This window comes from Phodopus roborovskii, unplaced genomic scaffold (assembly GCF_943737965.1).
Source record: "Phodopus roborovskii unplaced genomic scaffold, PHOROB, whole genome shotgun sequence".
Classification (NCBI taxonomy): domain Eukaryota; kingdom Metazoa; phylum Chordata; class Mammalia; order Rodentia; family Cricetidae; genus Phodopus; species Phodopus roborovskii.
The window spans coordinates 2,509,992-2,534,648 of NW_026126571.1; the positions used below are offsets into that span (position 1 = coordinate 2,509,992).

The following is a 24,657-nucleotide window of genomic DNA, read 5'->3' on the forward strand; positions in this document are numbered from 1 at the left end:
AGCTGCCATGTGCAGATGGTGAAACTGCTTGTGACAGCGCCGGAAGGGATCACCCATAGAGGAAATAAGCGAACCACACCAGAGACGATGGTGGAGGGCAGCTCCGCAGAGGAAAGGGGGCTGGGGTGTGCCTCTAGCATGCCCAAAGCCCCAGGTTTAATCCCCAGCAGTGGCGCTGTGGAGTGGGGTTAGCTCGAACTGGGAGAGTTCCTGTCCTGTGTGCTTACCATTCTCCACCAGCACCAGCCTCTTGCCATCTATTTCAACATTGCTGGCTCCACTCATGTGTGGGTCTACTTGGAGTCTGGTGTCGGGCATGAGCTGAGCGTCTGTAAACCTTTCCACACCACTCGAGCCTAGGATCAAGCAGTTACACACTCACCATCTACCTACTCACTTTCTCCTCCCACCTATCGGTCCCAGCTACCGACAAGGTTCCTCTCCAGCCTTGTACTTTACCGGTTTCTAGAAAGGCTGGGTGATATAATGGGGAAGAGAATTCCCTTTCAGACTTAGACGTGTGCTTGCCTTCACCTACCCCTTGTTAGCGATATGACCTTGGACAAATCTCATTAACAGCACAGCTCCCGGCTCCTTAATCTGTAAAACGGGGTTAGTAAAACCCTTATGCTATTGGCTTGACGGTTAAGAGGGGCTGACTTTTGTAAGAGCTGGCTCGTGTCGCGACTTCAGGGGTGCAGGGATCCCCTGAGTGAGTCACAACCGCGATGAGAATCAAGATGCTTCAGGCTTGTGGCAGGGCAGTGGCAGCCCCTCACATGACCCGCAGACACCAGACTGTGTCCCCGTCCGCCCAGGGCGCGTGTTGGTGTTAATCACTTGTCTTTCCAGTCGCCCAGCATCTCTTGGGTTCGTGATCACGCGCCCCCCACCCGAAGCGGAGCCTGACGCGGCGGTGGCTCATGCGCCCTAGAGTCCCAGGCCCTTGCCACGGAACACACGTCCCATCTCTGGCGCAGGGCTCCGCCCCTAGCCTCCGGCGCGCCTCTCCGGCCGCCTGCTCCGGTGTCTGAGCGGCCGCGCCCGCGGGGTTTGGGCGCTGATTGGCTGTGGGTCGCGGGCGGGCAGCCGGAGAGCGCACACACCCTCTTCCCGCAGCCAATGAGCTCGCGCACGTCACTGTCCGGGGCGGCCCGAAGAGCCGGCGGCCCCTCAATAAGCCACATTGTTGCACCAAACTCCAGTGCTGGAGTCCCAGGACACCGCTGGCTACGCTGCGTTACCCAGCTAAGGAGACCCAAGGGCGGGAGCATCACGCCTGTGACCGTGAGAAGCGCGACCGTCCGAGAGGAGCCGCACTGTCAATCTTTCCAAGTTGAGCTCTAGTGACCCTGTGGCTGAAGTTAGTGACTAAATTCAGGGCAACTAAACCCATCGCCACGAGTGAGACGTAGGCACTTTCTAGTACTTGGGACTAAAAGGGGGAAAAAACAAAAACTTTTTTTTTTTTCTGGAGACTCGAGGCCCCCAACTGGTGGTGAGCCTTTGTGGTTAACCTTTTTGTGGCTCCTGGAGTCCTCGAGCCCAGCCGGACGCCCGGGCCTTTGGGTACAAAGCAATCGTACAGCGTGCGCTCCACCGCTAGCGCTCGAGCCTCGGTTTCTCTACTCGGACCCCGTCTCGCCGCAACAGGATGATCGCCTCACATATGATCGCCTGCTTATTCACCGAGCTCAACCAAAACCAAGTGCAGAAGGTAAGTCGGCACGGGCCGGGGAGGCTGGCTCGCTTCGGACCGAGTTGCGTTCTCTCCGGGAATCTGGAACGCGTAGGGGATCTGCTTCCTCCTCCTTCGGGGCTGGGGACGTGGAACCAGTCTGATTAGCTGGGAAAGTCCTAGGCGCGAGAAGCCACGTCTGCTAGGCACCCCCGGGGCCGGGGCGCGCACCACCGAGATCCCCTCCTCCCCGCGACCCGCGCGCGCCCTCCCCACGCTTAGATTCCCCCTCGTTTCTGGAGGGGCGGGTCGCCCTGCACGTAGTCTGAGGCTGCTGCGCCCACGTGGGAGGAGCCCCCTTCTGCAGCCCGAGTTCCGGCAAGAGCACGTGGGGAAGAATCCCGTGTAGGGGAGGAGGCGCGGTGGCAGTGGGTGGCAGCCCGGGCCCGGCCCTCTGGCGCTTAAGGACTCGTTGGAGAGGCCATCGGCTCCTCGTGGCGCCCCTAGGAGGTGGATGAAGAGAAAAAATAGAATAGAATAAAATAAAAGAAGCCACCCAGGAAGGAGCGGGAAGACTGGCTCGCTGCGCCCCCTCCCCGGAACTGGACTGCCCGGAACTGAGGCTCGAAAGGGGCGCCCCCTCACTGCAGATCTTCCTGGGGACCGCCCCGCCCCTCGTCCCCGCGTCCCGCCTCCGAGCTGGGGCCGGATTTCGGATGATACTTTTTAGTTTGCTACTAAAAGTTACTCGGAGCAGACTCACCTCCCCGCCCCAGGGTCCCCCGAGCCCTTTGATTTGTTTTCTTGGCTTCTGAAAGAGAACCTTCACCGCTCAGACGCTCCTGTGCCCACCTCGCCCGGGTCCGTGCGAGCCCGAGCTCTGCGTCGCACGGCGGGTCATTTACATGAGAAAGAGCCCCGGGCCCTGCCGGGAGCCTCACGCACTCTCTCCGCCTCGGGGCAGGGAGGTGGGGGTGGACCTGAGCCAGGCTCGAAGCGCTCTAACTCCCAACTCCCGGGAGAATCGAGTTTCCAAAATGCCCAGGATTACGGGATTGGGGCCTGTCCTGGGCCCTAGTCCAAGATTTGAGGGAGGGAATGGTCTAGTATTGGGGCGTGTGTGTGTGTGTGTGTGTGTGTGTGTGTGTGTGTGTGTGTGTGTGCAAAGGGTTGTGTTAGGGCTTTGAGCCGTTGCTCAGTTACACACTTGAAATTTCAGTGTCTCCTGGGAACAGATTTTAGGAGGTGCCCTGACCACGTCCGAGGACTCACCCCCCTCTCCCATTCTCAGGGTCCTGAGTGCGTAGGAGCCGGTGATAAGATTGCTCATGATGTCGGGGCCCTGGCAGATGAACCTCAGGCTGGAGAGAGGAGAGGCACCCGGTTTAGTTGAGTTTTTCTCTGTTGGGCTGGTTCTCTCTAATCTCTTGGGTTGTGGCCCTGCGCTTTATTTAATTCGGTTTATTTAGAAACATGTCTTTGGGCTGGCATGGTTTTGCTGACTCCGATGGTCTTTTCTGTTCAAGATACGACAGTCTCTTGGCAATTTCTAAAACATGAAGTGAAGGAAGGCTCCTTAATCCCTCCTGGACATACGGCTTCTTTTTACGAACTTTCTCTCAGGCGATGGGACTGTGGAAGTAAAACGGGCACCCTTAGGGGTGAGCTGTGGAGTCCTCTGTGCCTGGGAGAGGAAAAGGAATTGACTAGGGTGCCTGGAAGTGAGTTCTAACTCCTCCTTGTGGCTTATTCACCGAAGGACCCTGAGCCTCTCTTTCCTCCTACAAGCTGCAGGTGACTGCTTATCCCACATTATGTGACTTACTGGGCACAATATGAAAATCTTGTTCCTTCAGGCTTTTCTTTACTCTTAACTATCCCAGGACACTTGGATGTATTTCCTCCGAGTTACCAATAGGGGCAGAATGGAATCAGGCCTGTAACTTAAACCAGGTGTCGCCTGGGATTTAGCCTCCCAGTTTAGATTCTGATCTGGCTTAGATGTGCAAAGCAGTTTGATCCCTCTGCAGCTTGAGAAGAGATGCAGGGTATCTTGGGTCTCTGCCTGAGGAGGAAGATGAAACTCCAGATTAGCCTTGGAGTCTTTTTCTTCTTCTTTTGGTTTTTCGAGACAGGGTTTCTCTGTGAAATAGACATGACTATCCTGGAACTCACTGAGATCTGCCTGCCTCTGCCTCCCGAGTGCTGGGATTAAAGGCATGTGCTAAAGTTCTTGATTTAGATTTTTAGTTTTTCTTGCGTTTGAGACCGGGTCTCTCTACAGAGTTCTGGTTGTCCTGTGTAGACCAGACTGGTTTTGAACACATACAGATCCTCCTGCCTCTGCCTCCCAAATGCTGGGATTAAAGACTTATGCCACCACTGTGATCCTTGAAAACCTTCCTTCCTTCCTTCCTTCCTTTTTTTTGGGGGGGGGCAGAGTCTCACTGTCCCTGGCAGGCCTGGCCCTCAACCAGGCTGGCTTCTTACAGAGATCCGCCTACCTCTACCTCTGGATTAAAGGTGTGAGCCACTTTGCCTGGATTTTGATTTTTTGACTTTTCTGGAACTCCTGAGATGGTCTCATTGAAGTCTCAGGGTTTGGAAGGTGAAGGAATACACCAGCTACAGCCCCATGTAATGTCCCAGTGGACAAGTGCAGAGCTCTGCTCACTCTTGGTAACTGAAACTAGAATTCAACACGGAAAATCCACCAAGAACAGTTTGTTATAAGCTACAGGTTAAGGTAGCTCAAGAATATTCAGATAACTTCCAGAGATGAGCCTGATTAGTTTGAGTGTTCCTTATTGTATTGGCAAGGGACCGAGGTCAAGATTAAGTTGTTCAAGACGTGCTTTTTTTTTTTTTTTTTTTTTTTTTTTTTTAAGAACACCAGGATGGTTTTGCTCTTTTTAGTAAGAACATCTTGTTCTTGTCATGGCGCTGGGAGCACTTTTAACCAGCGGGAAGACGGGTAGCCGGCTCCCGTGTTGGTTTGAGCAATGGCAGTGGTACCTACTGGATCTTCCCTAGGCCGTCTTCTGTGGGTTCCTTCCAGACATTGCAAGTGCCCCAAATTCTAGTCTAGGAGCGAGACTGGCGTATTTCAGGAACCTTCTACAATACGAGCTGCCCCTCATCCCAGTTTCATTTCCCGAAGTTGAAAACCACGGGGCCTCTGCAGGCTGCTTCTCACGAGGCCTCTTGGGTCCGAGGGAGGGGGTGCTGCAGTTAGCAGCTTCCCGGCTGCGGTGCCTCAGACAGAGTGGCTGTCCCATTCTGTCATTTAATTGCATTTGATTTTTTTCCTTTTTGGGACGTGTAGCTCAGGCTGGCCTCCATTTTCTACACAGTAGAGGATGACCTTGAAATTCTGATCCTCTGCCTATTCCCATCTGACTTTCGCTTGCTGTCTTTGTTTTGTGTGGTGTTGGAATCAAACTCAGGGCTTCACGCATGATAGGAAAGCACTCTACAGACTGAGCCAGAGCTCCTCTCCTCTCTTCCCCTCCCTCCCTCCCTCCCTCTCTCCTTCCTTCCTTCCTTCCTTCCTTCCTTCCTTCCTTCCTCCTTTCTTTTTCTTTGAGACAGGGTCTCACTGTATACCTGGCTTGCCTAAACCTGCTATATAGATCAGGCTGGTCTAGAACTCACAAAGTTCCACTATCTCTGTCTTCCTATCTTCCTAGTTTCACTGTAGCCCAAACTGACCTGGAAATCTTACTACCCATCTTCCAGTCTTGGCCTCTCAAGTGCTGGGATGCCAGCATGAGCCACCATGACCTGCTAGTCACGCCTTTCGACGGCGTCACATGGGAGTTCGAGGAGGTCGTGAGACCTGAGCCTTAAGCCGAAGCCCCCACCCCTCAGGGAAGGGGAAGGGCAGGCTCACACACAGGGCAGGGGCAGCTGTGGGCAGTGCCCATGTTCCAGGAAGCCGCTGGGGGAGATTGTGCTCTCCTCAGGTAGAGTCTCCCGCTGGCCCTATGGGAGCATCCTGACAGCCTTCCATATAAGGTAGATTTGGCAGGGGAAAGAGGCTGGTGAGTCCCGCACAGGGACAGAGGTGGTAAGTAGTTCTTGGTTGTAAGGTGGGGTTGAATCCAGTTATCCATTGAACAAGCATTGGCAGTTTGGGTCAGTTAGGAAACCTTCTAACTTACATTCTTTCTGGTTTCCTGGGGGTAGTGGCACCCCTACTCAGAGGTCTTGGGTATCCGAGGGTATACCCCGGGTTGAAGCATCTTCTTTCTGGGGGAATCATGTACCCGCCTCGGCAGTAACTGAGTTCCAGTGACTTCTTTTCCCAGGAGCAAAAGGGCAGAGGGTGCCTGGGGCAGGTGATAAGCTTGCACCCCTGGGGACTGGCTTAGGTTTCCTGCCATCTGCTCCAGACACTGGCTTCCCACTGGGGAGAACCTTGGAGGTGACCTGCTGAGGTCAGAGCACCCGACCGCTTTGGGAGGTGTGGCTGCCCTAGATTCATGCAGCCTGTTCCCCTTAGGGACCAAAAGTGACTGCCATGCCCTCCTCCTTTTGGTTCATCAGGTGGGGTCTTCTTGAGCATTTTGCCCTCCATATGTAGACTCTGGGCTGTTGAGTGTTTTTCTTCTTACCAACCCTCTGGAGTCCCAAATTCTTCACAACGTACCTAATAGTCTCTGCAGGGACTGTAGGGAACCCAGAGTCTTCACCCTTAGTAGTCTTGGTATCTTGAGATACCAAGGGTTAAACTGAGGGGCCTAGGCAAGTTCTCTGTCACCGGACTGCATCCGATCCCCTGCTTTCTTTGTGTGTGTGCAGGTGGGGGGGGGGCATCAGGGTCTCATCCTGTAGTTCAGGCTGGGCTGAAAGCCCAGGTCTGTACCAAATTCACGACAATCAGTTCTCAGACCTTAGAGTGATAAATGGCCCAACTTGCTCTATCCTTTGTATATCTTGACTAGGTTTGTCTTCTTCAGTTAGGACTGAGGAGTCTTGGCCAGAAGAGCAGAGACTCTCATTTTATGGGTGATCATAAATGCTTAGTGCTTCTATCTATAGATCTCTGGACATTCCTTCTCTAGAGTGACTTGACTTTGTGACGCCTTGTCTCAGAACCTGTCCCAGAAGTCTTGGAGTAAGGGGAGCGATCCATCCAACAACCTAACAACCTTCCCTCATAGTCCCTATGTGGGTATCCAGCATCCCTGTCCCTGGAGATATGGGGACATTCCACGTTGTACCCAACCTTTCCTTTTGGCCTCTCTAATCCCTGATAAAGGAAGGGATAGACAAATAAAACATCTGGGGTTCGGTGAGGACAATTGCCGTTGCCTAATTTCCTTTCCCAGTTGAGAGGCTCTTCCTACCTGCTCAAGTTTTTGTTGTTTTAGTGCTTTTCTTTTTTCTTTTTTGAGACGGGCTTTCTCTGTTTAGCTTTGGAGCCTGTCCTGGAACTCACTCTGTAGACCAGGCTGGCCTCGAACTCAGAGATCCACCCGCCTCTGCCTCCTGAGCACTGGGGTTAAAGGCGTGCGCCGCTGCCTGGCATTTTAGTGCTTTTCACGAAGTCTTCTAGAGTCGTCTGTTCGTTTCACCTGTAAAAGTCTTTATTGGAGGGAGGGTTGAGACAGGGCCTCACACCATAGCCCAGGTTGGAACTCAGTATGTAATTCAGGCTGGCATCAAGCTTGGCAGCAATCCTCCTGCCTTAGTTACCTCCCAGATACCCAGGATTTTGTGTGTGTGAGCCACCTGTGCTGGCTCTCCTTTCTATAAAGATCTTACAGATAAAATGTGTCTCAGACCACCCTCTAGCTCTGTGTTGCAGAGGTGGCCCTGTTATGCCATTCAGGTAAACACATCAGGTCAGTACTTTGCCTGAGGGCAAGGCGGAACTCAAACCCAGGCAGGCAGCCCCACTACAGAGCCAGTGCACTTAACCCCCAGCACAGGGCAGCCTGGGACAATTGAAGATGGTTGACTGTTTTATTGGGTTATGAGTCAGGGGTCAGTTAGAAAGGGACCTTAGGAATGATGTCATCCAATCCCTTTTAGGGTAAAGAAACCAGCTGCGGTGTACTAGGAGGCTGGTCCAAGCTCTCCCAGAAGCCCTGAATCTGAAACTTAGTTTCCAGATCGCTGTCCTTGGGTGTAGGTTCCTTTAGAACAAAGTCTGATTTACTTTGTGGGCTGTCTGTCACTGGGCCTCCTTTGAGAGCAGAAGCAGGCACCGTGCATTTCCACAGGTGTCAGCTGAGTGGCCTTGGGCATGGGCATGTTAGCGTGTCTTGCCTGTGATGGGTATTGTCTTGGGTTGGGTGCGAGTTCTGTGCTGTAAATGGGACAGAGAGACAGACCCAGAAAAATTTGATTCAGCAGTGGGCAGTGGCTACACAGAAAGAATGAGAGTAGAAGCTAATGTGGGTCAAGGCAGATTGTGGTCCCTGGGCTGGGGTTGCCGAGAGACGGCAAAGGGACCTAGCATCATGGATAGGACAGGCAGGCCAACATGGAGGGAATGGCGTCAGCATCCCGCAGTGAGTAGTGACCTGAAGAACAGGGCCAGGCATGAGCACCTGTCAGTCTGGAGTGGCCAGCTCTTCCGATTCCTGCTGTCTGTCATAGCCCCTGGTTGGTAGCCATAACCAAGTACCAGCTCATCTCGTACTGAGAACTGCTGGCATCACAAATATGCCAAAGGCTTAGTTGGTGCTCATGGTCCTCTGGGACTAGTGAGGATGGGAGGGGCAGATGCCCAGTCAGCCTGAAACCAAGATGGCTCCGCATTCATGATGATTGCAACACAACTGCTCGGAATAGCCAATCCGTTGACACCTTAGATGTCCATTAACAGATGAATGGCTAAAGAAAATGTGGTTATATGCACGGAATCTTATTCTGCAATTAAGAATTATGTATGGTGCAGGAAAAGGGATGGAACTGGAGATCATGTGACTTGAAATACACCAGGCTCAGAAAGATGTTGCATTCTCTAATGTGTAGAATCTAGACTAAAGGGCGGGGGGGGGGGGGGGGGAAGCTAGGTTGTGATGGTGCATGTCTTTAATCCCAGCACTGGGGAGGCAGAGGCAGGTGGACCTCTGAGTTCAGGGCCTTGAACTCAAAAGATCCACCTGCCTCTGCCTCCCTATGGCTGGGACTAAAGGCGTGGGCGACCACCGCTCAGTAAAAAAGCCCCCAGAACAAAATTAAAGAAGCTAAATGCCCTCCTGGCTTTCCAGCACTTGGGTGTCCAGGACACAGGGATCGTCTGGGGTATATCCCCAAAACACAAGCAAAGCAAACAAAACAGAGTGTTTATAAGCCCGTGTTGTCTGCCCTCGCCTTTGGTTTGTAAGCATTTCTTGGCGTGTCTGCCTCTTGCTGGCAGGGTCTGCTGTCTCCTTTACCCTGGTATCTTCTGTGCCCGGCACTGGCACATTGGAGCCAGCGCTCAACCGTTCGCGGGCAAATGGACCAAGCCGTTGTCACATACCCCTGAGACATACCCTGCTGCCTCCCTCCGGGATGGAATATCTAAACCTGGAACTGTGGGGCCCAGGCTGGGGATCCCCAGTGTTCATCTCCGGCCGCTGGCAAGTGCCTCCTGGTCTGTCTCATTCCTTGTGGCTGAGAGAGAGAACTGGATGAACAGGAAGGCCTGTGATTCACCACAGTGCAGCAGGATCTTGGAGGAGTGGCCTGCATGGTTCCCAGTCTCCCACATTCGCCGCACCGCCTCGGGCTTGTGAACGTGCTGTGCGTCAGAGCTGGAGTCTTCCCAAGATGGCAGGGCCGCCCCAGCAAAGAGCCTCCTCCTCTCCTGTTCGAAGGAAGCCTTCGGCAGATCTGTTATTAACATTCCACCAGGGGCCAGAAAGCAGGGGGTCTCAGCTTATTCTTGGCTCATCCCCTCCCTCCTTTAGGAGACACCCTGTCTCCCCTAGACAACCTCATAGCATAAATTTGCTGTTCTCGGTGTAGCCGGGAGGAGTCTGAGAGCATTGTAATTAATGAGGGCACGGATAGCATTTGCCAGTTTTCCCAGGATGGACACACCTGTGCCCCAGGTTGGGGTGCCCAGGGAACTGACCACCTGATGTTGTGGGCCCTTGCCAAGGATTAGGCTTGTGGTCGGGGAAGCTTCTCCAAGCCTTGATTTCCTCGTCAAAGGCTGGTGGTAAAACATTGGCAAAGGAATAATGCATATATATATATATATATATATATATATATATATATATGAGAAATTCTTTTGAAATTGTGCTGCAAGCCTGTGTCAGCACATGGTCACTGGAAAGCGGTGTGTGGCAAGGTTTAAAGTAGTGTGTCCTCTCTCATCTGCCCTCTTGATCTCTGATCTCCTGGGTGGGTGACTAGGGGCAAGTTCTTGATGTCTGCCTTTTTTCTCCTACTTTCTTATGCAGGGTCTTCCCATACCGCCCAGGCTGGCCCGGTACACGAACTCTCCCTAAGCCTGCTGAGTGCTGGGATTACAGATATGTGCCATATACTATAGAATCAATGGTATATAAAATTAATGTGTATATATAAAGTACATATATGTGTGTAATATGTGCATGCACACACACACACACATTTGGTTTTTCGAGACAGGGTTTCTCTGTAGCTTGGAGCCTGCCCTGGAACTCACTCTGTAGATCTGCCTGCCTCTGCCTCCCAAGTGCTGGGATTGAAAGCATGTGCCACCACCGCCAGGCTCAAGTACATATTTAAAATTTTAGCTGTATTTATATGTTGCATGTGTGGAAGTCATAGGACGACTTGCCCCAACAGCATGGGTCCCTGGGGTCATACCTCGGTCATTAGACTTGACAGCAAGCTCCTTTACCCACTGAGCCATCATACAGGCCTGGTGTATTTTCAATTCGTTTTGTATTACTTGAGATCAAGCCCAGGGCCTCATGAGTGACGGATTACAGGCCTGTGCCGTCAGGCCCAGGCTTCCTAACTCTCTAAACTGAACTATGATACACAGGTAATACCGCCACCCATCCTGTGTCACCGGAGTCACCCTCGTTTTCTGGCACCAGTTCCGCTCTCTCACCCTGAGGGGCCATCACTGTTCTTATTTTCAGACGAGCTTCTCACTGTAGCTCAGGCTTGCCTCAGCCAAAGATGGCCTTGGATCCTCCTGAGCCTGCAGACTCCACCTCTTTCTTAATGCAGGGATTACAGGCATTTGTTGCTGAACCTGGAACTGTCACGACTTGTATCAAAATGGACCTGCTTTCAGATTCGTGTGAATGGACTGCCAGGGAGGGAGGGTCGTTCCCTACTGTGCCTGCTTGCACTGACCCTCCGTGGCACATCCGTGTCCTTGTAGATGGTGGCCCGTGGCATGTTCTCATGCTGTGTGATATTGCCCCACATTCCTTTGTGGTTGGTTTCAGACAAGCAAGACCAAGCCACTTGCAGAAGGCAGGACCCTTCCTAACTGTCCTGCTGGAGGCCAGGCTGATGCAGTCATTTCTTCAGGATGAGAATCTTAAGTGTTGAAAGCTGACGGTCAGTCACCTAGACTGACACTGATTGAACTGTCTTGTCAATCAAGCAGGCCTTGAACTCAGAAATAGTAGGATTGGCAGATGTTCCTCCAGGACCACTGGAGAGAACCTTCTAAATATTAACAGAAATATCCAAAGGCTGGAGGCAGACAGGGGTGAGCTAGGTCCCTTCATGGCTTTGCCCTGATATGTCGGAGCTGGTGCAGTCTCTTCTACCCTGCCAGGAAGGTGTGTCTTACAGAAATGATCGGTCATCCACGTATTATTTATGTTCTGTCTGCTTCCTGAAACAATTTGGTGGTTTAGGTCAGCTTCAGGACAGGATTTCTTGACCAGTGCGTTACCAGGAGCTGAACCAAGAGTCTTTGTCCCTCCTGAAAATCAATGCTAAAGGACAGGATCCTTCAGGACCCGGATGTTCCTCTCATTGGCCTGTGGCAGGAAGCATGGTGATTCGGCACCAAATGTGCTGACACGGAACCCTGCCGGGGATTGCCTGGCTGAGGGAGGACCAGCCAACAACAAGGCAGCTTCAGAATGTTCCAGTGGTCTTCGTGTTTCTTCCTTCTCAAGATTTCTGTTTTGTTTGATGAGACAAGGCCTTGCTCTGCAGCCAAAGCTGACCTCAACTTGTGATTCTCCTGGTTTAGGCCTCCCTAATGCTGGGATCATAGATGTGAGCCGACGTGCATGCTCCATGCTTCCTCCCTCATTGGGCAGCTGGAGGGATGAGGAGTGTTTGAAGGCCTGGATGGGTCCAGCTTCCCTTCTGGACAGGGCTGTAGATGCCAGAGTCATGGGACACCTGTGAGCTGAAGCCTGCCTCCCTCCCTCCCTTCCTCCCTCCCTCCCTCCCTTCCTCTCCCTCCCTCCCCCCTTCCTCCCTGCCTGCCTCCCTCCCTTTTTTTTTGGACACAGGGTTTCTCTGTGTAACCCTTGGAACTTGCTGTGTAGACCAGGGTAGTCTCAACATCTTTGTGTCCCTATTGCTGGGAGTAATGATGCGCCGCCGCCACACAGCAGGGTTTGCTTTGCTTTAGAGCCTGTCCTGCCTCGACCTCCAACTCTGGAGGGAGTCATGCCAGACTGGAGCTGTAGGAGAATGAATTGCCCAATGAGGAAGTTCTAATCTCAGCATCGCTGAGGCTCTCAGCTTGAAGCGTTATCTCTGAGGCCCACACACCCTGCCCTGGGTAGCCTGGCAGCTTTCTCTTCTCTGACCCCAGCCAGCTTCGCTCAGGCCTTCCTATGACCCCCCCCCATCCTGTTTCCCACCTCCCATTCAGATAGAGACCTAAAGGGAACGGGGGAGGGAGACAGCTTTATGCTTGGCATTCCAATCCTGTCTTGACTGGGGGACTCTTCACCCCACTTTATTATAGTGGAGACGCTGTCACACCTCTCCAATGTTGTACACGTTTGTGTGTGGTGCAGCTGGGGTTTACATACTGAGTTTTCGATGCCGAGGCCCTCGCTTCAGTGAGAACTGGCCTGAATGGTTCCTCTTTGCTAGTCCCAACTACTTAAATCTCTCCCCAGAAAGCGATAGATCGTCACAAGCCTAGCTCAGTCAACACTGGGTTATTTTCTCCTTGGCTTGATGTCCCAACTTCTGGCTTTTCTTTCCTCTTCTTGTGTGTGAATGTGTACACCTGTGTGTGGAGGCCATAGGACATTCATTTTTGGGTGTTGCTTTTCTATTACAATCCGTTTTTAAATGTTTTCCCTTGGTTTGGGACTTGCCAGTTTGGCTAGGTTAGATTCTGTCTCCACCTCCAATGCTGGGTAGGATTTCTTCCTTTCCTTTCTGTGTATGGATGCCTGGTGCACAGGAGTCCAGAAGAGGGCACTGAGTACTCTGGACTGGAGTTACAGGTGGTTGTGAATTGAACCCTGATGCTCTGGAAGAGCAAGCAATACTCTTACCCTCTGAGCCATCTCCCCAGCCCCCTGGCTTTTGAAAATATGGATTCTTGGGGTGGGATTCAGGTCCTTGTGTTTGCAAGGGGACTTTGCCAGCTGAGTTATCCCCAGCCTCCATTCCTTTTTTTGGGGGGGCAAATTCTCACTCAATAGCTGGCCTAGAACTTACGCTGTAGCTCGGGCTAGCTTCCAACTTGCTGCAGTCTCCCCTGTTTTGCCCTCCTGAGTGCTGAGTCCTGGGTGCTGAGTTCTGAGCCTGGGTGCTGGGTGCTGGGATTATAGCTTGTACAGGCCTGAAAGAAACACTTGGCAGAATAGAAAATGACCGACCTAAGGCAACATTGGCTACAGGAACCCGGCCAATTATGATCCCAGTAACACCTGGAAGCCTGCTCGGGATGGGGGTTGGGCTATCAGATAGATCCCTCAAGCCTAGAAGTGTTCATTTGGTCATCCTGGAATAAATGTTTAGAGCCTAGGCCATCCTGGAATTTTTAGTGTAGCCAAGGATGGCCTTGAAATTCTTACACCCTCAAATGCTGGCATCAAAGGCCTGTACCACCTGCACTTGGGGCTTACTAAATCATCATCATTATCTTTTTCATATGAAACATTTCAGTCACGGCTTTTCCCCTCCTTCAGCTCCTCCCAGATCCTCTCCAACTCCCTACCCACCCAGCTTGTCCTCTGTCTATCCCCCAAATCAAATCAAAACAAACAAACACAAAACCAGCAAGGCAAAATAAGCAAACACACTGACCAAAAACAACAGCCCCGCAAACACAGAAGAGGCTTCTGCAAACGCCTCATGTGATTCTGGACAGCGACCAAGTTTGGGAACTCTTATCACAAGTGGCTGCAGAAGTTATCAGGGATTGATTTGGCTGTGGCTGAAGGCAGGGCTTCTAGACTCTGGAATGAGGGAAGCAGCTGCAGGTTTGAAAGCGTTCAGCCTGAAGTCTGGGGACTCGGATAAGAGAGGCACTGTGATAAAACATAGACGTTCACTCCACTTTAGCGTGTGTTACCCTACGGCTCCCCTTTCTAAAAATGCTTGTGTTTTGGCTGGTTGATGTCCCAGTGCCGTGTGTAATAATAGTAAAATCTAGCCAGCCCCTCCCTTCCCACCCCAAAAGGGATCTTCTGTGACACCAGGCATATGTTCCTGACCCTCTGGGGGAGGAATGAAAGGATTCTGGAAACAGCATTCATTCCTGCACCCGCTTTCCACTTCCGTTTTCCTTGGCTGTCATTCATCAGTGTAGTGCACCCACCAAAGAGTGAAATTCAGGCCCACCAGGGGTTGTAGACGCTCTTTCAAAGACAGTGGCCCTCAGGTCAGTTGGGGCCTTAAGTTACTTCTGGTAAGCAAGCCTGTTAGTGATTACCCATTCCTAGTGGCCACAGTGCCATTATCGTTTTTATCTGCTACTGAAAGGTGATATGATCTCCTGAGCAAAGGGTAACAGACTTGAATAAAGGGAAGCCTTTAACTCCGTTCTTGGAGTTAAGAACGAGAACAATTAGCAATTAAAACCTCAAAGATTGGGGGGAGTGTAGTTGGTAAAGCACTTACCTTGCAAGGAAGAAGACCTGTAAATGCATGGTGTCCTACACACACACACACACACACACACACACACACACACACACACACACACACACTCAGGAAGTTTGAAGATAAGCCAAGAGAGATTGCTGTGGAATTTGCTCTTTTGTAGACTAACTTCACACAGAGGAAGTGGCAAAGGGTTCCATCTACCTCCTTGGCAAATGGTGGAGATGGAGTGTCTGGGAGCTTTCTGGGTCTCTCCTTTCTGGAAATAGTAAAGTGTGTGGGGACTCTGATTCTGCCACATTTCACATTTGTGATGATGTCCGTCCAGAGAAGGATCGACTGCCCTGTGTTGGGGGGTTCTTGGGTTATGTACTCCTAGACAGCCCCTCATCACAAGAGTGAATTGCTAGTGATCTTTAGCATACCGTCTCCTAGCTATGGTGTTCAGTAAGTTAGGGTTAAAAGCCTGTTAGGAGGGTTCATCAGGTTGGAACTAAATTGAAAGTTCCAAATTACGGGTTAGGTATGGGGTAAGAAAAAGCTCAAGTCCTTGGAATAGCTGGAGGCCTGGGTGTTCAGGGCGGCCAGTGCAGGCTCCAGAGAGGTCTTCAGGGTCCTCGGTGCAGCAGAGGACAGCACTCCACAGACAGAGTGTGTGTGAAGAGCAGAGACATGTCCTGTGAGTAGGAAGTGGGCAGAGGCTGGCTTATATGGGGCTTAGGATGTTTGATGGCTGCCTTAGTCATGGTTCTATTGCTGTGAAGAGACACCGTGACCAAGGAAACTCTTGAAAAAGGAAGCATTTTACTAGGGGCTGGTTTCCAGTTTCATCATGGCGAGAGTCGGGCAAGCATGGCTCTGTAGCAGTAGCTGAGAGCTATGTCCTAATGAGATGGGGAGACAGAGACGGGAGAGACACTGGGCCCGATAGTGGTGACCTCAGCTCACCCCCAGGGAAAGACTTCCTCCAACAAGACCTCACCTGCTCCCAACAATGCTATTCTTCATAACCCTTCTGATCTCTGAAACAGTCCCTCTCCCTGGTGACTAAGCATTCCAGTATATGACCCTATGGGGGCCATTCTTATCTCAGTGGGAAAACCCTAACATTGAACACAGGGACAGGAGAGTCTGGGTAGGGGTTGGAAACTGACGGGAGATTTAAAAATAGAGCTGAGGATTGTGTAAAAACCAGGGAGCAGGTGATGGCTGCTAGCCCTGGGGTGAGGGGTGATTGGCTTGACGGGACTGGCTGTTCGGGTGAGGCCAGTTTTGGCAGCAAGAGAAGAGGCCATGAGCCTCCGTTACAGGATGCTGCTATTTTAATTTAATTTACTTGAAAATAACTTTTCCCAGCTGTCTTCCTCTAGCTCTCTGTTCTCTAGAAATGACCTTAAGCTGTTTTACTTTATTTATTTTTTTTTTTTTGGGTTCACTTTTATGAGTCTAAGCTGGCCTTGCGTGTCAAGAGGGTGACCTTGAACTGCTCTCCTCCAGACTGTTAGAGTCTGGGAACACACCAGGCCTGGTAGGTTTTGTTTTGTTGTGCTGCCTGCCTTCTTTCTTGCAGGTCTTGCACATGCTACGAAGGGCCCCACCACAGAGCTTTAGGTGGAGTCCAGCTGCCAGCTCGTGAGAAGACGAGAGGTTTTCACTATGTTGCTCAGGCTGCCTTGGGATCCAACCCTTCCGCTTCAGCCTCCCTCCGGCTTCCGAGTGCCTGGGTTACAAGCCTGACTCTTGAAAGCTATTGTTTCCTTTAACCCATTGGTATCTATTGTCTCCACTTCAGGTTGACCAGTATCTGTACCACATGCGTCTCTCAGATGAGACCCTTCTGGAGGTTTCTAGGCGGTTCCGGAAGGAGATGGAAAAAGGACTAGGAGCCACCACGCACCCTACCGCAGCTGTGAAAATGCTGCCCACCTTTGTGAGATCAACTCCGGATGGGACAGGTACTGTGTGTGTGTGTGTGTGTGTGTGTGTGTGTGTGTGTGTGTGTGTGTGTGTGTGCAGGGACACGGAGAACTAGTCTCAGTTAAGGATTTTTTTTGGTGGGGGGGGGGAGGTGTAATATTGTATTCTGCCTGCATGTATGCCTGCAGGCCAGAAGAGGGAGCCAGATCTCATTACAGATGGTGTGAGCCATCATTTGGGTGCTGGGAATTGAACTCAGGTCCTCTGGTGCTCTTAACTGCTGAGCCGTCTCTACAGCCCCAGTCAAGGAGGGCTCTCGGTTTCACCCTTAGAAATCGGCATTGGTTGATGCAAACATTGGGAGGTGGGTAGGAGGCTGTGGGGTGGGATGGCCATCTGACTGCTTGGACGGCCAGGGTCAGAACTCTTTTTCAAACCCTTCCAGTGTACTGCCCACAGCCATTTGCTTTCCTATCTGCTCAAGTGCTGAGCCAAGGGTTCCTGGCTCAGTTTGGGTTTCCAAGTCCCACATAGATATCGTACAGTGGTGATGGATAACCATGACAGCCATGGTTGGGCTCTCTCGGGCCAGCCTGTGCCCAGTGCCCTACAGTGTTTAAATTGTTTCATGAGCCACACGAGAAAGTCCTTTAAGTTTAAGTAAACTGGGAAAATTGTAAAGAGCCATTGTATATATCCCAGTACTATTTCTTAAAGACATTTGTCTTACTTTTATGTGTATGAATATTTTGTCTGGATTTATAGACAGTTGGGAGCTGCCTTGTGGGTGCTGGCAGTAGAATCCAGGTCCTGGAAGAGCAGCCAGTGCTCTTAACTGCTGAGGCACCTCTCCAGCTCCTAAGGTGGAGATAAGATGCTGTTGAGCTGTGTTCATTCTGTCTGAATAATCTCTCTCACGATGCCACTAAGCAGAGGCTTGCATTATACTAATGGAGATTGCTATTGGAAAGGTAGTCTTACGTGACTTTCTGGGGAGAGGTGAACAAACATCCATCTGCCCAGACCAAAGAAACAATCTCACCAAAATCCAGCCTGGTGAGCAAATGAGTTTATTGGGGCCCCTATAGGAGCATGGGGATACAAAGCCAGCTGCATGCCAGCCAAGCCCACCCCAGCATGGGTGACCACTTAGGAAGCTGCAGTCCTCACAAGCTAAAGAGCTAGCAGGCAGCTCCGAGGTCTCCTTCTCTCAGTGTTCTGCTACTGCCTGTATAGCCTTCGGGGAAGGGCCTTTTGTATTTGTGGCTCTGGTCTTGCTAAGTTTAGTTAACTTCCTGAGCCTTCTATATCCACCAGCTCCCCGAGTCTTCCCAACCTCACTCCTGGAGGGAACTTTCCAGTGAAAGGAAGTAGCCACACAACAGATGGGTGGTTTTCCAGAAAGCCTCGCATGTGGGCCTGAAAATGTAGAGTTGTCCTTCTGTGGTGGAGACGATGGAAACTTCTGAGGGCTGTGAATGGAATCTTTGTGCCCACGCTGGTTCGTCAGCACAGGTTGGAGGATCTGGGAGGCACAGTCATGGTCCTGGGGGTGGGTTGTGGTGGACAGGGGAGAGAAGATTCAGAGTGAATGCCAGGGAGTTTGAATCTGCACAGTGGCTTGGGTGGCAGCAACCCTGGAGGTAGAGGAAGGCCGAGCTTGTTCATTTGTCACGGGGACCGGGTGTTCTAGAGCAGCGCTTTGAGGGACAAAGAAGGTGGGGGGGGGGTGCCAGTGTGAGCTCTTTATCTTGGAATCGCGGAGAGACCCCAAGCGCCAGTGTGAGCTCTTTATCTTGGAATCGCGGAGAGACCCCAAGCCACTGGAAGAATTAAGAAGTGGGCTCCTGAGAATCTGAGGGAGGGACAACCCTTAAGAAGCCAGCCAGTGGCCAGCACAGGATGTGCAGGGTTCAGGCTGTGGAGGGCTGGTCCGTGTTGGCACCTGACCTTGGATCACCGTGTGTCCTTGAGGAGCACTGAGAGGCTCTGAGATCTGGTTTGACAAGACTCTGTACTATTCCTAAAATAAGTGTATTTGCTGAAGCCTCGTGACCCAGCCTGGCCCCAACACGGAGCTTGTGTTCTTGTTCAGGGTCATTGTTCAATGTGTGTGGGTTTCCAGGCCTTTAAAAAGCCCCTTGTAGTCGGGGGTGGGGGCGGAACCTTGGGAGTTCTGCTGTGCCCTCTAGATTGGTGTGTTTATCATTCGCTCCTGTCTCATTCTTATGTCTATGCTTCAATTTGACATTCTGATAAATGTATTGACTTTTGAAGGATAGCCCGTATTTTGCTAAGAAAGCACCTAAAATATTGAAGAAGTACCTATTATGAACTAGAGACTAAGCCCGAGCATCTACATGTGTTAATTTTTTAAAGATTTATTAATTTTCCATGTGTGAGCATTTTGCTTGCATGCCTGTGTGCCATGTGTATGTTAGGTCCTCTGGGAGGGCAGCAGAGGGCATTGGGTCCACTGGAACTGGAGTTACAGGCTGTGAGCCATCATGTGGGCACTGAGAATTGAACCTGGGTCCTCTATAAGAGCAGTAAGTGCTCGTAACTGTTGAGCTACCTCTCCAGCTCCAATTCATTTATGTAAACAAATTCTGTGAGGTATGTTTTTATTTATTTTTATGTTTATTTAGTGCGTGTGCGTGTGTGCTCACTTGAGTGAGTATGGAGGACAACTTGCTGAAGTTCATCCTTTCCTTCTCCCACATGGGTGCTGGGGATGGAACTTAGGTTGTCAGGCTAGGCAACAAAACAAACAAAACAAGTGCCTTTACCTTCTGAGCCATCTCTTCAGACCCTAAAGGATTTTTATTCACCCTTTTCAGAGCATGAGGCTTGGATGGTCAAGAAAGTTGTCCAAGTTCACACCACTCATGACAGGTTGGGCCAGGAGTCAAGCAGTAGCCTAAGTTACAGGTGTGTGTGAGTGTGCGCATGTGAGTGCCTGCCCCCCCCCTCTCTCTCTCTGTGTGTGTGTGTGTGTGTGTGTGTGTATAGCAAGTGTTCAACTCAAAAGCTTTTGAAATAATAAGGTTGTGCTGGTGGTTTAGGCTGTGTGACAGGCAGGTGACAAGTGGTGTATATGACAGCTCACCTGTATACCTTGAGTAAGCTCCCTTGTTCCTAGCGGTGTTGTTTATAATGCCTGAAGGAATACCGCACAACGCCTTATGCAAATAAGCATACCTTAAGTACTGATCTCACAACATAATGAGTTGCCAGAAGACACATAACCCTCTGGTCGTTGGACATAAATGAAACTGAAATCCTTCAAAGCATCCTTGCACTAGGAATGGCCACATCCATCCTGAAGTCAGTGAGACAGAATCTGGACCGTGCGTACCAGATAACAGATAGTCCCATGATACGGCACTCCTAGGGTCTCAAAGCTAGGTGCTCTACAGAGGTTAGTCCCATAGCAAGCAGGTGGTAGCATTGGGATTTCAACTCAGCCAGCTCAGAGCCAGTGCCCAGCCCTGAAGAGCGTAACACCAACGGTTTTATGCTCTGTGTACCTCCCGCGTGCCTAGCTAGGGTAAAATGACATCATTCTTCTGGGAACTCTGGTTCAGTCTGAACCACAAAGTTCTCTCCAAGGCTCTGTCACCTGTCTGTGAGGCAGGGGTGTGCCACACTCCTACCTTTGAAGAGTAAGAATTGTCCTCGGGGAGACAAAGCTTACGCAGATGGGACAATTAGAGAGTGATAAGTGGGCAGAATAATGTAAGCACAAGGTGTGATAAAGGGGATGATAGGCTGTGTGGGAGCTGCTGACGCCCCTTATCTTGGTTGCTGTGTATCGTACAGACATCCATGCAACGGAGGCCTGAGTCAACAGTGAGTGCATGAGCAAGTTAATAAGTGGGTTTTCGTGGTGCCGACAATCTGAGCAAAGACTGTGCTGATGGCCTCATAGTGGGCGGCGGGCGCTCTATGTTGGGTACTGAGTCAAATACCTGATCATTTGTTGTATTGATTTTGTTGTTGTTTCTTGGATAGGGCCATATATAGCAGTGTCCCCAGAGGCCACTGGTCCTAGCTACTGTAGGACGGGTAGGGGTGGGTGTTCTCCCAGCAGCCTGGTCCCACAGCCGCGCCAAATAACACACGGAGATGCTGTATTAGATATAAAGCTGTTGGCCTGTTACTAGCTTTCTTATTAGCTCTGTCTTAAATATTAACCCATTTCTATCAATCTAAGTATTTCCATGAGGTCTCTGGGCTGCAGAGTGAGGCCTCATCAAAGATCTCAAAGTGAAGGATGGTGGGATGGCTCAGTAGGTAAAGGCAGCTCAACAACCTGCGTTTCGTTCCTGGAGCTGCCATGGTGGAAGGAGAAGACAGACAGACTCTAAAGGCCACATCCACACAACATAAATAAATGTAAACAGAACCCAAATGAACATTCTTGAAATGACCAGACCTCTATTTTGGGGGAATGCCCCTCAGTTCTAAATTTAACTAAATGGGATCTTAGGGTGCGGAAACCCCCGGAAGAAACAGACGTAGTGAGGAGAGACAAACCTGGAGATGAGGTCAGGAGCTGAGTTATTATTTAGTCTCTCCCTAATCCCTGCCGCAGACAGACCTTGCCATCTTCAAGCATGCCTAGAAGAGCCATGGGAACCATGTGGGATACCCCTTGTTTTAGACGGGGCTCCCGAACCCATCATTTAATCACCTGCCGTCGGGTCTTAGGAATCATGCTCCAGCCCCAACCCTGACCCAGCTTTGAAACTGCAGCTTCGAAACATAAGCCCGGCCGCCTTTTGATTGCAAAGCAAGGGCTCTGGCTGGGCCTCCTGTGCTGAAGCAGGTGGCGATCTATTTTCATTAGTAGCAAGTACCAAATGGTTGAAAATAGACCCTGCTGGAACATTCAGCTGGCCCCTATCCCTCAACCTTCAGAACAAAACAAAACAAACAAGAACCCAGATGTCATCAGGTACCAGATCACCTGGTAGAAGTTTTAAAACAACCCTGGAGTGATGAGTTGCTCAGATCAATTACCGATGTCGTGTTACCTCAGGTGACATTGACTACCTGTTTGAGATGGCTGGCCAGCTGCCATTTCAGAGCCTGGTGTTGCCCTGTGACAGGTGAGTTCCCAGTAGAAGTTGGAACCCTTATCTCCCTGACCTTATGTATCTGATAAGAGTCAAACTGGAAGTGGGCTGCCGGTTGTATGGGCTGGGAAGTGAGTCACCAAACGGAACGGATGGAGGGAGCAGCTTCGCCCTTCTCCCGTTGGGCAATGTGATGGAGTATGGCACTACCCCGAGACTCTGTCACTGGTACCTGAGCTGTGGATAGAACTATTATTTTTTATGTATTATTTTATGTGTGGGGGTGTTTTTACATGAAGAACATCTTAGAGAGACCTGCAGTGTCCTGTGAGGTGGGTACAGAGGTTTGGTATGATACAAGAGAGAGTACACAGCCCACATAGCAAGCTTCAGCAGGTTCTGTAGACAAGGGCCTGCTTGCCTTTACCTTCTCACTAAGGAAGATCTAGCTTCCAAGGGGTGAGCTCGGGCTCCTGGTGGAGATGATGGTGTCTTTCCTCGCTACTCTGTGGCTTCCAGGAATGAGAGTCACTAAAGAGGAGGGTGTGGTCCTCAAGGGCAGGCACCGGCTTTAGAGTTGGAAGCCTTGGCATCAAACCCTAGCTCTCTCTCTCGTTCACCCCTTTGTGACCTTAACCAAGTGACTCAGCTTCAGGAGCACCACTTCCTGACACCCAGTTGGGGGGGTGGTTGCTATTGCCTCCAGGTTTTATACTCTTGGCATTGTAAGCGAAGAATTCCCTATTTGAGGGTTTACAACTTTCCTTTGAGCAGCTTGTTACTCATCGTAGAAAAATCCTTTGGCTAGGCAACCCTGGGTCTGAATATTTGCTGTGATCAAAGGCATGTGCCACTAACTGCTCCCAGCACGTTTAATTTTTTTTTTTTTAAATTACACTTATTTGTTCATTGTGTGTGTGCGCTAGAGTGTATGTATGCTGGAATGCGTGTGCGTGTGCTTTTGTGTGTATGTGAATACCACAAAGGGAACATGGAAGTCAGAGGCAAACATGCATGAATGCATTGTTGCTTTCCGTCACGTGGGTTCCGGGAATCAAAAACTCGGGTTGTCAGACTTGGCGGCAGTCACCTTTACCTGGTAAGCCTACTTACCAGCTCTTGTATTTTATCTTTTTAAAAAGTGGAAGTTATGATCTAGCGAGAACAGCAGGCAAGCTTAACAATATGAAAAGTCACCAGACCTGATCTCATAAAACCGGTACCGTTGCATCAAACATCTTATTTAATGATTGGAGTAAGTTGTAGTAAGTTGCCTCAAAAACCAACTGTGGTTACTTAGCATTCTCTGCAGGCTCTACTGGGTTCTTTGCCAGTAGTTTCTTGGCACCCTTTTAAAGGTGTATCTTATTAGGTATTATTTTAAAATTTATTTTATGGTAGGGTATTTCTGTAACCCAGGCTGTCCCAGGCTCACTATTTAGACCAGGCTATCTCCTCAAACTCACAGAGACCCACCTGCCTCCGCCTCCAGATTAAAGTTGTGTACCACTATGCCTAGCTTAATTTATTTTTACTCATTTGTATGTGTGTGCATTGTGTAAATGCAGTGCCTGGGGATACTAGAAGAGGGTGTCTGGCCCCTTAGACCTGGAGTTTTAGGTGGTGGGGAGCAACATAATGCTGGCTCTGGGAGCCAGCCTCAGATTTTCTGGAAGAGGAGCTGTGCTGTCCCGACCTGCAAGCCATGTCTTCAACCCTGGCTGTGATGTAAGAAGTCTCCTGCCCCACCAGCGCGCAGCTGAGGAGGTCTAACTCTGTTTCTGCCTCTTACGAGTCGGGCTTTCATGAGTGCATCACCATGCTGGGCTAAGAAACTGCTCTTGGCATCAGGAGCTTTCTCCTGCCCTGCTATAGTCTCACAGACGCATTTGCCGCTCACAATCCGTCGCATGCTCCCACGAGCGCTATTCTGGAATGTCTTGGAGATTCAGAGTGGTCAAGAAGAGTTAAGAGAAGAGCTTTCAGACCAAGGAACGATAATGAAGGACGGACGACGTTTTGCCAGGGCCATCTCTGTGTCCATGCGCTCATGTACAACCTGGTTCACATTTCATCAAAACCTCACAAGTACCGTGAGAAGGAAGTCAGTGCTGTAAGCTGTGAGTTCTGTAGGTGGGGGGCGGGGGCATGGCCAGAGAGCTCCATGCGGTGCCCAGGCACTGCTGAGCCAGAACTCATGAGTCCTGGCCACCGTGTGTATAAAGTTTGTCGCTTAATGGTCATGAGCCATGGAGACTGGGCCTGGAAGACTGGGTCCCTCCATTGCCCTGTGGGGGTCATCGTAGGATTACTAGAGTCACTGCCTCATGTTCTGAACTCAGAGGGCCCAGCCCTTGGCCATGTGAGCGTGCGAAGCGTGTGCTGACGAGGAGAGGGGCATATTCTGAAAGAATAGTGAGCATCCCTCAGCTCCTACCGGTGCTCCATTATTAGTCCACCAGAAAATACAGCGAATCACATTCCTGATGGAGCCATGCTGGGCTGATTCCAGCTGGGCCGGTCTTCATAACCAGCCAGAGGCAGTGCCGGCCACCTCCGTCCCCCACGGCCGGTGACTGATTCAGCGGATCGTGTGTATCCCAGATCTCAGAGTGCTGATGAGGCAGCTCACCCCTGATTTTTCTCTTTCATCCCCCTGACAACCGCCACATAGCAAAGTTTCCTAGAATCTGGCTGAGGCCCCACAGCCAGTGGAGGCTCAGTGCTCTAGTGTCTAGAAAAGTCATCTGAGGCCACGGGGAGGGGACTGGCGTCTGGGGTGAGTGTTGGCGATGCCTTCCGAAGCCCAGTAGGCAATGGGAAGCGTGTACCTATAAGAATGCTGAAGTCACCCCGCCCTGACGCCAGGGGCTTTTCCTGGAAAGGAGTCTTTCGCGTCCCTTGCCATTTGGGGTCTGGGTGTGAGACCCAGTTTGCCACGAGTCTGGTGTTTATACTGTGTCTTTTAAGTTCTCGCCATGGATCTTT

General features: G+C 50.8%; 1 protein-coding gene across 1 annotated transcript in view; it reads left to right on the plus strand.

Moving 5' to 3' along the window:
- Positions 1-1,447: 1,447 nt before the first annotated feature.
- The window catches only part of Hk2 (hexokinase 2), a 44,336-nt gene continuing 21,126 nt past the window's right edge, over positions 1,448-24,657 (plus strand). The window contains exons 1-2 of the mRNA XM_051202771.1: positions 1,448-1,717; positions 16,464-16,626. Coding sequence (XP_051058728.1) covers positions 1,655-1,717; positions 16,464-16,626 — 226 coding nt within the window. The 5' untranslated portion in view covers positions 1,448-1,654. The remainder of the gene's footprint in view (positions 1,718-16,463; positions 16,627-24,657) is intronic.